Source organism: Melospiza georgiana, chromosome 3 (genome assembly GCF_028018845.1).
Source record: "Melospiza georgiana isolate bMelGeo1 chromosome 3, bMelGeo1.pri, whole genome shotgun sequence".
Taxonomy (NCBI): domain Eukaryota; kingdom Metazoa; phylum Chordata; class Aves; order Passeriformes; family Passerellidae; genus Melospiza; species Melospiza georgiana.
Window position 1 is genome coordinate 82,872,277 of NC_080432.1, and position 13,221 is coordinate 82,885,497.

The 13,221-nt window shown below is 40.3% G+C and overlaps 1 protein-coding gene across 1 annotated transcript; it reads left to right on the forward strand.

Annotated features, from left to right (window-relative positions):
- Positions 1–13,090, forward strand: MEP1A (meprin A subunit alpha). Its single transcript, XM_058020866.1, has 14 exons — positions 1–69; positions 154–178; positions 276–323; positions 990–1,030; positions 1,137–1,215; positions 1,535–1,652; positions 3,034–3,209; positions 4,841–5,062; positions 5,994–6,143; positions 8,721–8,936; positions 9,811–10,276; positions 11,680–11,846; positions 12,370–12,577; positions 12,943–13,090. Exons 1-14 carry the CDS (start codon positions 1–3, stop codon positions 13,088–13,090), a joined length of 2,133 nt encoding a protein of 710 aa, XP_057876849.1.
- Positions 13,091–13,221: the final 131 nt, after the last annotated feature.

A 13,221-nucleotide genomic window follows, 5' to 3' on the forward strand; every position in this document is an offset into this window, starting at 1 on the left:
ATGGGCTCCAGCATCTTCCCACTCTGTGTGACACTTCTGCTGTGTTCTGTCTATGGTTCTCCAGTCTCTGTGAGTAAAACCTGATTTCTATAGGCTCCTCTCAGTCCAGAGGCATCTCATACCTTATACTGGTTGTATTCCATTCTCCTCCAGGTGGGACAGCTCTCCAGTGAAGCTGGTAAGTGCTGTGTGAGCTGGTTTGAGTTCCGAAGCATTTCCTTCTGCTTGCTGTGAGCCACCACATCTGAACACTTTATGGTTTGACTGTCTTGCAGATGCTGGAGCTGGTGAGGTATTCAAAGACATTCCCCAAATCAACTTGGGTGAGTTCACATCTAAATTCTCATGAGGCCTGAAGAGTCGTGAGCATAATGCTGAATTTTCAGTATTGTCAAGGAGACTGATGGTCAGGTAGCTCATGGTAACAAGAGAATGAAAATCAAGTGAGCTCAGAACTCTCCATGACACCTGAATATTTCCTGGATTGTAAGTCTATGTGAACAAAAGATGCAGATGCCTTTTGTTTCTGAATTTTGGACAGACCCATGGTGCTAAGGCAGAAAAACACTGTATGATTCGGAAGGACTCTGCAGCCCCAGCTGCATTGTCTGTCCATCTCTATATGATTTTTATAAAGTTTTGCAAACATGTTTTGCTACACAACTTAGATGTTTATTGGTCACTCTTCCATTGTGTGACTCTTGTCACTGCCTGAGAACAAGCAGAGCTCATCAAAAGTGACCACAGATAATTGTGCCACCACAAAGGCACTGCCAGGAAGACATAGTCATGAAGTAAATATCGAGTAGAAACTAGAAACTGCTGTTACTTTTATTGTTACCTGTAACTCAGTGTATAGAGGCTGGTCCTTATTTATTTTCTGTAGATGCCCAAGGACATTAACTTTATATAAGCAGGTTCAATGTGGTTTATGAAATGAAATATATTTGAAATTCATTGACACTATTTTTGATTAAATACCATTTCAGCTGCTGGACTGGACCTCTTTCAGGGTGATATCTTGCTCCCTGTAAGTAACTAAAAGCTTTCTGTTGCTTGTCCTAATTGTATTTTTGCTACAAATCAGCCCATCTCCCTACAGTAGGTACCTCACCAGCTGTTAATTCCATTTTCAGAAAAATCAGCGAAATGCCTTAAGAAATGAAACCTACAGATGGAAGTTCCCCATTCCATATATTCTGGGTGATGACCTAGGTAACACAGACACTTTATTCAGATTTTATCTCCAATCCTTATTTGCATTGCAGACACTATGATTAAAATTTTGCCTTTTTCAGAACCGTTTCAAATTAAAAATGTTAAACTTCACTAATAAGTACTTATTGTAGTCTTGTTTATATCAAAATTGTTTTCTTTCTTCTATAGCTAACATAGCGAACCACAATTTAATCAAATTCAATAATTTCTCTTTTCAATAATTTTTCCTTTGGTTCCACATGTGTATGTGTACATATCTTACCTCTCCAAGGTGAACAAACTGCAAGGTAGTAAAGGTTCAGTCCTTGTTTTCCAGACCTGAATGCCAAAGGAGTCATTCTCCAGGCATTTGAAATGTTCCGCCTGAAGTCCTGCATTGATTTCAAGCCATATGAGGGAGAAAGATCCTACATTTTCTTTAGCAAGCAAAATGGGTAAGGATAATATCAATTTCTGTTTAGTTTTGCCAGGCAGAATCAGCTGGGAACTCATTTCATTTGACTTCAGCAGTCTAAAGGTTTGCTGCCAGCAGACAAAAAGAGGCCGCCAGCAAAGCAGCTCACCTTAGACTCTTAGACAAAAAGCTCGCAAGCAGCTGCTCCCTCTGCTGACTGCGGTTTGGAGGAGGAGTTCTGAAGGTGGAGCCCAGCCTCTCCGGGTTTTCATCAACTACTTCCACTTTTCCATCTAGGGTTGTTTTCCATTTTGATGAATACCTCCATGTACATCCTTTTAACTTACCAAGAATGTGAATAACTAGAAGTTAAGTCTGAAAATTTTTGGAAGGCAGACAAAAAAAAAGAAAAAAAAAGAAAAGGAAAGAGAGAAAAAAAAAGGAAAGGAAAGGAAAGGAAAGGAAAGGAAAGGAAAGGAAAGGAAAGGAAAGGAAAGGAAAGGAAAGGAAAGGAAAGGAAAGGAAAGGAAAGGAAAGGAAAGGAAAGGAAAGGAAAGGAAAGGAAAGGAAAGGAAAGGAAAGGAAAGGAAAGGAAAGGAAAGGAAAGGAAAGGAAAGGAAAGGAAAGGAAAGGATAAGCTATTATAATATTTCTATTGTTTTGATATGGCTCCTTGTTAATGAACGGTCTCTCAAAATCTGAAAGGGTTTTATGCACAGAGAGTCAAGTTTTTCAAGAATTGAAAGGATTTATTTCCTACAGCTAAGTATGTTCTGGAAGAAAATGTAGAAAAGCACAAAAATCTCACTGTATCAGCTGTGAATATTTCTTGTTTTCCCAGAAGTTCATGTTTCTGCCTTCATCTCTTCTTTGAGTGTCCTACAACACTTCTCTTACAAGTTTACAAGCATCATGATTTTTGACAAGCCAGTGTTGAAGATCTTAATACTAGAAATGTATTTTCACACCTCTGGCCAATGCAAAGCATGGTTGCTGTTAAAAAGGACCAAATGTTGCTGTTCTAAATACTCCTGGGTCTTTTCTCTAGCTCAAGTTATTGCAAAAATGCTCAGCCTGTTTCAATGAATTTACTGTTTCCATGTAGGTTGTGTGTTTTATGTTTCTTGGCCAAATGGCAGCTGATGCAGGACAAAACTTCTGTGGCTTTCAAAAATGCAGGGTGATCTTCCCTGACACAGAGGACAAGTAATGAAGTGATAGTTTCTGGGGCTTAGTCTGCTTTCAGGCTGGAGTATTTTTAGGGTATCAAGGCACGTGGTCAGCATCCAAATAATGATTAATGTGACTCCTTTCATATTAAAACCTTTTACAATCTTACTCTAAATCCAGTGAGCAAATTCAGAAGTTAAATACAGAGAAGAAAACTACTGAACAGAGAGTAAGCTCTCCCTTTTTCTCAGGTGTTGGTCCATGGTGGGGAACCAGCAGACTGGACAGAACCTCTCAATTGGGTCAGGGTGTGACTACAGAGCAATTGTGGAACATGAGATCCTGCATGCTTTGGGATTTTACCATGAGCAGTCGAGGATGGACCGGGATGACTACGTCAATATCTGGTGGGATGAAATTATTGAAGGTGGGTTTTAACGTTCAAGTTACATTTTGCAAAGTGTAGATTTATCAATATCCCATTTTCACTTCTAGATTTAAAGACCTTCCTAAGGATAGAATTTTAGAAAACAGTGAACCACATCTGAGACCACTGTAATTAATAAATTTTGGTGCAACTTCTCTGGTCAAGCCCGGACATTATTTAAGGCCAGAAGAGAGAGGCCCTGCTTGGAAATCAGGACTTTTATTTCCCCTTGGCTCTTGGACTGCTCTGGTCTCTTATTTTAAACAAATTACTTCCCCTCTATGAATCTATTTCCTTTTACCATGTAATGCAAATTGTAAACTTATTTAGATTATGAGTTTTGAGGTAGCTCTTCTGTAGGCATGATCCTTCCAAAATCTGAAAGGTTTTATATTCAGAGATTCAGGCTTTCCTGAAACTGAAAATATTCACTTTACACATGAAAAAACCCTTAAAATTATTAGAGCAGATGGGAAATATGAAGTAGGGCTCTGTCTTGCTCTCCCCTACCCAGGTGTGTCTGCAGACTCTTGCCTTCAGGTTCAGTATCACCATATTCAGGAGCTTTATGAGTTTCAACAAACTCTTCACAGTCCCCCTGATCCCTAGACAGTTTTTCCTGTTGTCCCCTGTGAGATCTGATTCTGTATTACATAACAATGATATATTTGAAAAAGAGTGACTAGAAGAGAGTTTTTTAAAAAATTGTGATAAAAGGTGCAATTCAAGTCTCTGTAAGAAAACAATTCTAAGCTCCATATAATCTCAAGCCTTGAACTGAAGACCTTTGTGATTTGCAGAAGGGGAGGGCAGCTGTTAAGCAGAGAAAGTGTAATTACCCACCAACACAGTCGTGTGCTGTTTTGGCTTTGAAAAAGAATGCCAAATATTCTGAAAACATTACTTGCAATTGTAAATGCTGGCAAGATCTTTTTACTTCTATACCAAAGTATGTGAAATGAGTCTCTCTCTTTGCCCTAGCACACACCTTCATCATAATGAAAAACTTTCTCTAGGTACAAATTACTTCACCAAGAAACCAAGAGAAACCTCTTTCCAAAAGCCATTTCAGTAGAAATATCATATCAATGTTGTAAATCTAGGGTAAAAATATCTTTTCCCCCAGAGATTGCTAGGGCATTATTTATTTCAAAGAAGAGCAGAACCTGAAGACACTTCTGGGCTTTCATATTTGTTTCCTTTATGAGTTTCAGGGCCTCTCCTTCTCCATATATGATCTAATACCTGGAAAATGTTTGCATCAATATTCACAGATTCTGAATGGAGTACATTAATCCTTAAACTTAATCCTTCAGGATCATTACTGTTAAACCATTCCTATTAATTCTAATCTCACCTCCTATGTATTCCATTTTTTACAGCTCATTGATATTAATTTTTGAATTTACTGAAGTCACCTGTGACTTCAGTAGTGGAAATGCAATCCAAAGGCTCTGCTTTGTTGTCCAAATGGCAAACACAAATCTTGCTAAATTTTAATATTTTGTTGTGAAGTAATTGCTTTGGGGTATATAATTTGTGCCTTAGAAAATTGTATCCAAGGGGAGATGGTAATGCCATTTCCTTTCCATTTTCTCTAAAATGGAAGCACTTTTCTGTTTTTTTACCAGGCAAAGAGCACAATTTTGTGAAGTATGATGACACCTACATCACTGATCTGAACACCCCCTATGACTACGAATCAGTGATGCACTATCAACCATTTTCATTTAACAAAAATGAAAGCGTCCCCACAATCACAGCAAAGATACCAGCGTTTGATGACATTATTGGACAACGTCTAGACTTCAGTGCCACTGACCTGGAAAGACTGAATCGCATGTACAACTGCAGTAAGTCAGAATTTTACCATGGCAAACAATTTCTTAGGTTGTACTTGAGCCAGGCTGGTTCATCTCCTTTATGTCTCTAAACTCACAAAAGCTCTTCTCAGATGTGCTTGAAGAGGCATGGGACAGGACCTGTTGTGTGCAGATAAACACAATCAGTTTGTTCCCTTCTCATCCCTTTTTGGCTCTTCTCACTGTCATAATTTTAGGAAAGATTCGTCAAGGAAAGTCAAACCATCCACACTTTTTCTTCCATGCTGCTCCCAGGAGTTCAGACCTGTGGTTGTGTTCTGCTTGTGGTGTGTGGGCAGCCTTGTGCTTTTTGAGGTGAATGCAACTGCACTTTGTCCTCTTTTACTGACATTTGGACTTAATCAGATTATTTTGCACCTGAGATTGCCTAGGTCTAGAGTCCCACACTGCCTAGGTGTTTGCTGAGCTGGTTGATGTTATCACTGATCATGGTTGTTCATGAGAAGTTACTGTCCCCTTGGTGTTGCCAGCAGAAACATCACCTTGAAGGCAAACTCATCTGAACCAGCCCAAGGTAACTGGGTGGACTTTGCTTGGAGTGGAAGGACAGAGCTCAGGTTAATGAGAGAAACTGCTATGAAGAACAATAACCTCAGCTGAGGAATGGTTAAATACCGCAAGGCTGGCAAAGAGAGACAAAGACAGTCACCATCTGTCACTTCCACAGGGGGCTTATTAACCTTCAGCAAAGAGGTCAAAGATTGTTGTCTTTATCCAGGGAATCCCTCCAGGAATCAAATGTTTCCTCTTTTGAGTCATTGGGCTCACATCTGCTAACGTGAGGGTTGTCTTATCTACAGAATGGTTATACTACTGTAAACAACCCCTCCCAAAATTAAAGAAGAAATTTTAATGAGCTAGAAGCTCACTCTGAGGTGACCATGTGTGTATTTTTTTTCAGCTTCAACTCACACCTTTTTGGACCAGTGTTCTTTTGAGCTTGAAAACATCTGTGGTATGATCCAGGGCACAAAGCATGACCAAGACTGGGTCCACCAAAAAGGCAGTGTGATGGGGCAGGAGGACCACACACTTTCTGGGCGCTGTAGAGGTAAAAGAAGGGAACAAAACACTTTCTGAGCTGGGTTTCCCCAGGGTTGACTGCAATAATGGGTTCAGAGAAGTTGGTAAAGACTCTAGAAAGTTTTTGCATTCCCACTCTCATCAAACTTTTTCAATGTAGTGGAATGTTGTCCACACCAGGAAGATCAAAGGGGACAACGAACAATCTGAACCAGAGGTCTTTTAAATATAACCTGGAAAACAATTTACTGCAACTTCCAAAGTCTGTGTAAGAGTTATATTACCTCATGATAAGAATATACAGCACTTGTTGCCACTCATAAATGTTCTGTTTGCAATGCAAATGGGAAGTTAAGCTTGTGGAATTCTACTTCTGGAAGTAGAAGAAAGTTGCAAAGATTTTATGATAGGAGTTCAGGGATAATTTTTATTTTGATGTGGTAATTTCACCATTTTTGAAAGGAAGACATTCTCAAAAATAGAGCAGTGAGTCTCAGTCACAGTGTGCTAGTTTACAGCTGAGAATAAGGATTAAATCCCAGCAGGCTGTTCTGAAAAGCAATAGCTGAATTTATCATTGTTTAGACAGGGTAAACTACTACACAATTCCAAGATAAAAGTGACTTCTGTGGTAAATTTTGGCTCAGTAGAGGGAGAGGGACTCCTGACTTAAAGCACATTCCTTTGCTTTGTTACTCTTTGTCTTGCTGCACTCAGGAGTAGTTTATTCCCCCCAAATGATCCACCAACTGGAAATAACAGGTGTGATTAGCAACCTTTATAATTGTTGTTGTTAACAACCTTTTATAATGCTGGTAGCAATGGATCAGGCCCAAGAATATAACTCAAGAAAACCACCTGATATTTTCTAGAAATACATACTTCTAACCCTCAGCTCATTACGAATTCTTAATTCCTTCTCTCATCTTTCTTACCCTGTACAGTACAATTGTAAATGAAAAAGATAATTTAAATGAGTTTTTGAGATTATCACATCTGCCTGAACTGGACACTTTATGTGCCCTTATGTTTTAACATCCAGTGACTCAGTCCAAAATAAGCATCAATGGTTTTTTTAAGAGTTAATGGAGAGGGGTGGGTACCTCTGAGGATCTCCAGAGTGTAGAAATTAATTGCATGGGAAGAGAGTGTCTCTCCTTTTGGCACCTCCAAAGGATCATTGACACCATCAGGAATTTCTGACATTTTTGAGAACTGGTTCTGCAATCATTTCAAATGGGGGCGAATTTAGGTTTCTAACATAGATGGATCCTATTTTCCCCAGATAGTTTTGATATTCTGGGTATTTGACTTATTGCTGGCTAAACTGAAGGAGAGAAAGTACAGCTAAACATTTAGGGAGTCTGCTGAAGTCTGCCATATTCTAATTGCCATAGGTACTTAACATTGCTTTTATTTGACTTTCTTATCGAAAACGAGGTAGAGTCTAGATCATTTGGGTGTTTGTTACTATAACAATTGCAACAACAGGCTCACAGCCCTGCTTCTCACTTGGAGCAAGAGTTAAAATAAGTTTAACTGTTGGTTAAGTGTCATACATTGCATAGAACAATCTCTAACAAGGTTTCTGTGGACATGAGTTCAAAATATTGCTGCCATATGGAAGTGAATGAAGATAATTCCCCAGACTGATTAGAGAGAACCTGATAAGCAGCTCAAGACCCTTCACTAACCGTGCAGGAAGCTGCACTGCCTTTATGCAGCTGCAAGTATAACTGTTGGAACAAGATTATCTTAAGGTTCTTCCCAACCCAAACCATCCTGTGATTCTAAGATATGTTATCTTGGACAAGAGTCCATGGAACTTTCACACGACAGCAAAAAAATTAACTTATTAATTTAACCATTGACTAAATTGAATAACTAAAATGCAACACAATACAAATAAAACCTGACAATTTTGTGTGATACCAAGATATGATAGGTGTGCAAATGGTGAATCCTTGTAAGTAGGAGGATAAAAGTAGACACTTCAAAATTAAAGAAAAGAACATTTCAAAAATGTTAATGGAAAATAGAGGAGCAGGAATTCTTAAGTAATTTTCTTATGGTGAGTCATTGAGTTTTGAAGTGTTTGGGCAAGCTGTAAAAAAAGACCTTCTGCATGTTCAAGATCAGGACAATGTTTTCTCTCCAACCCCTGCTTATTATCTTTATTGCTGATAAGATAAGAAATTATCTTACTCTTTACAAGGTAATATAGCACATGACCTCTAAGATCTCATTTTTGGATTATCTTCAGTATAAATCAAATTTAAAAAAATGTATCTCCTTATTGCTTGTAGTCAACACTGAATTCTCTGCTTCATATATCTCTGACATTCCAGAGGAGTCCAAATTCCAATTAGACCAACAAATGCACAACTGACATGAGCTGACAGCAGTGAGTTCCAAATATATGCTGAACTGCTACTCCTGTTCTTGTCCCAGTCTGTCTTGGATGGTTGTCACATGTCCTTTATTGTTCATGTTAAGTACTGCTCTGCTGTTTACTAAAAGAGCACAAATGAAATTATCAATTTACACCATGCAGCTTTGCAGGAAATGTGTAAACAGACAGTGACAGATTATCCTTTATTCCCAGATGCTGGCTACTTCATGTACTTCAACACCAACTCTGGCCAGGCAGATGAGGTGGCAGTCCTAGAGTCCCGAATTCTTTATCCAAAGAGAACTCAGCAGTGCCTCCAGTTCTTCTACAGGACCACAGGAAGCCCTTCTGACAAGCTGATCATCTGGCTGAAAGAGGACGATGGCACTGGGAACATTCGTAAGATGAGGAAAATTCAAACCTTTCAAGGTAATTCTGGAAATAAGATGAATATTTGAGTAAAGAGGAGGAGTTGTCATACTCTGCCTATGACTGACTCAGAAACCAAAAGATTTTCCCAAAGTTACCAGGATACCTTGCCATACAGCTAAGAATTTTGGTATTACATGAGCACATTTAGCAGAGAAACTCTGGGTTGTAATAATGTAATTTTAGTGCTTCACAGTATAAGTCACAACATTCCTAATATTACGTTGCACTCAATGACTGAGAGGGACCCCAGGCCACGCTGGAGACCAGCTGACTGTGTCTCCACTGGCTGCTATATGATCTAAGAGTGGGCTTTCAGGTGTAAAATACCTGTGCTCCTTTGCAGCCAGTAAGAATCCCAGACTGATTTTTAGACAGTTGGGAAAAGCATATGCAGTTTTGGAAATGTGAACTGGATTCCCACTTTGGGTGATTTGCTAAATAGGACAAACTCACCCACTGAAACTCCATGTGATTTATGTCGTCAAAACACAAGACCTGTCATAATCTGCCTACGTGAGGCTGCCGCAGTTTACAGTGAAGGATAAATACATGAAAAATTGTTGGGAATACATTGGGTCATTGATTCCCATCCTCTTGTTTAATCTTAACTTTAGGCTGTTGTCCTTTGTATTGGAGACTGTCATTCCCTAATATGTGAGGAATTCCTTGTACAACATGTCCAAAGCATTTAGATGACAAAACAATGTGGATATATTTTAGTCACAATATCAACTTAAGATCTCTGGCCTTCAGGACTCTGTGAGGAGTCCAGTTGTCTAAAAGTCCAGCTGGGATGGACAGTTAGGGGCAAGTTGCTTTATAATATCTCTAATCCCACTGATGGAAATGTTTTTCTTTCCTTTTACCAAAGCGGACAGTGACTCCAACTGGAAGATTGCCCACGTAACCCTCAACGCTCAGAAGAAATTCCGTTACCTCTTCCAAGGACTGAAGGGCAACCCCAGCTCTTCACTGGGTGGGATTGCTATTGATGATGTGACTCTGACAGAGACCCCCTGTCCCACAGCTGTGTGGGTCATTCGCAACTTCAGCAAAATCCTTGAGAACTCATCCATCAGCCTTGTTGAAAGCCCCAGGTTTTACAGCCCCGAGGGTTATGGGTTTGGCATCAGCGTGTTGCCCAACTATCAGAACAGTAGCTACGCTCGTGTTGCCTTCCACCTGTGCAGTGGAGAGAACGATGCAGTTCTGGAGTGGCCGGCTCTGAACCGCCAGGTCATACTCACAGTGCTGGACCAGGACCCCGATGTCCTGAAAAGGATGTCCTCAAGCAGAAGCTTCACCACAAGCAAGGACCATGTTGTCTCAGGTAAGGGGTGTCATAAATGCCTGGAGGAATGTTGGCAATGACAGCCAAGGAATCTGAGCAAGAGGACTGAGTGTAGGACTCAGAGCTGAGAAGCTTTGGCCGTATTTCCCAATTTGGGACACTTTGCTGTGCACATCTTCCCTGTGTGGGACTCAGAATTCCTGCCTGTGAAAGTTTGTATAAGATGAAAAGTGACATACATAAGGTTGATGTTATTATGAACAATACCTGGGATATCTGAGCTTGACTCTAAATATAGATTTTGCCCAAGAGCTGGCAATTCCCTTTCTACCTGTGGTTTGTCCATTGTGATAGGTGACACATCATCACAGGTTGATGGACTGACAGCAGGGTGCAGTATTCTGTCACTAAACAATAATTTAAGTTAAAACTGTATTTTGGAGGCTCAGTCAACTTCAACACACACTCAGGGAACCTCAGCCTACATGGTCTGAATGCACAACATTCACCCTTTCTCATGGATGTGTCAATTCAGAATTGTTCAGCCTGGAGAATAGAAGGCTGAACAATCAGGGGGACCTAGTTATGGCCTTCCAATACCTGAAGGGAGCCTGCAAGAAAAATGGAGAGAGACAATTCACAAAAGCACAGAGTGCCAGGACAAAAGGGAATTGTCTCCAAACTAAAAGAGAGCAGGTTTAGATTGGATATTAGGAAGAAACTCTTTACAGTGAGGATGGTGGGGCACTAGAACAGGCTGCCCAGAAAAACTGTGGATCCCCCATCCTTGGAAGGACTCAAAGCCAGGCTGGATGGGACTTGGAGCAACCTATTTTAGTGGAAGGTATCCCTGCCCATGGCAGGGGGTTGGAATGATATGATCTTTTAGGTGTCTTCCAATCCAAACTTTTCTGTGATTCTATGATGGAAATTAGAATAATAGGACAAAACTGAGTTTGTACATAATAAAATGCTGCACATGAATTTTCATTCCTTTCTACTTTTTTTCTAGTGGAATTTAAGTACATACTTTTTCAGTAGGAGTTTTTTAACCCTGAATATGAATATGTTTAACAAAATCATAGTAATGACAAAAATCAGCTAAATTCTAAACCATAGGTGCCTACAAACTGGTCTGGGAGTGTCCTTACTCAGGAGGGAACTCTTAGCTGGTAACAATGAAGAGGTAATTTGTGTTTGTTTAGTTCTCAGGGAAAAAGAAGTTGTGGAATTTCAATGGCCTCTTATAGACTAAGAATCCTCATGCAGACCTAACCTGAAGATCACCTGGCACCTTTAGTTTGTCAGTCCTCTGGGATTTGTTTGGGAAATTCAGGCCTGACCCTGATTTTATAGCATAAATCACCTTTAACACAGTAATGCAGGGAAAAGTCATGTTGTACTTTGAGCTGCACAGCTTTGTGGTTCTCATTTTCCCTTTGCAGGTAGTGGAACTATAATATGGGATAAACCATCAATTGCTGGAAGGTTTGATGAGTCGTGCAATTGCTACAGAAGTGTAACCTGGGGGTGGAATACCTTCATATCTCACAGCCAGCTGAGACGAAGAAGCTTCCTGAAAAATGATGACCTTATTATCTTTGCAGAATTTAATGGTAAGGACCCCTTTCCTGATTCTTCTTACAAAAGGGGTGATTCTTTCTATTTTCATACATTCAAATAACTCTCGACACCTGTCTCCAAGATCTCTTCTAATGGGGATCAACTTTAAAAAGCATTTCTGTGTCCTAGTGTCAGGTGGGTGAGGTTGACTAAAGTGATTGTGAGTTAAGAGGGATCTAAATGGCAGTGAGTTTTGAAATGTGAACTACCCTGACCAGTATCTATGTCCCTTCTAAGCACCGAACATACTAAAGGCCATCCCCACCGTTTGGTTCCAAATAGAACAGCCTCATAGAACATCACAGATTTACCTGACTAGTTTCTGTAATTTCAATATGATTTTCTATCTTGTGCTTTAAATACACAGAACTTGTGGTGGTACAGCAAGAGCTCTGTTAAGGGAAAATGGACAAGGAGCATCTTCTGGTGTAGAAAGCATCCTGTGAGCCCCTGATTTAAGGCATGCTACATATAGCATCATTCACTGATTCTGATGTCTTTCTCCTTTTTTTAAAGATATAATTCACCTCAATAACACAGAAGTTCCTGTTGAACCTGTGCAATCTGCCCTTATGGAAGGCCTCGTGCTTGAAAGGCAGAAGAGAGCAGTCCAGGACATGGAGCCCATCCAAGACCAGCTGCCTTATCTACCAGACCCGTGTGACCCAAACCCTTGTCAGAATGATGGAGTCTGTGTGAATGTGAAAGGAAAAGCAAGCTGCAGGTACCACAGACCTCCTCCCTCCTTGTCCTGCTTTCTTCTTCAAGTAATGCAGCTAAAAATTACTCAGAGCTACAGACCTTAGAGGTCTAAGCCATCAGGTTGTCAAGGAGTAGTAGAAACAAAATACTTTACCACAGTTGCTAGTTCCTTCCAGCAGTCAGGAGGGCAGGTTTCTCAGCATAAAGCAAAGAAGCCCCATTCTCTGGTGCTTCCAGGGTGTGTAAATAGCCTCCTAACAAGGTAGGAATATTGTGACTTGAACCCCTCCAAAGGGAACTGCTCATCTGGGATAGTGAGTGTGAGGACCTTGGGGTGAGGGCATGACAAGGCTCCTGATCCACTGAATCTGTGTTTTGTTTTCCCAGGTGCCCATCAGGACAAGCCTTCTTCTTCACTGGGGAGAGGTGTCAGTCAAGGCAAGTCCATGGGAACATCCTGGGAATGACTATTGGTGGAATTGCTGGAACCATTGTCTTAACTGTCGTCCTCATTTCCATGATGGCTAGAAGATAAAGAACTGCAGGGGGCACAAATTTCAACCTGGTTCATAAGACACCCATTTTCAAAGAAAAATTATGAATGCAACTTGGAGAAAACCAGTCATCATATGGATGAAAAGTTGTGCCAATGGCTTGGCAGCAATC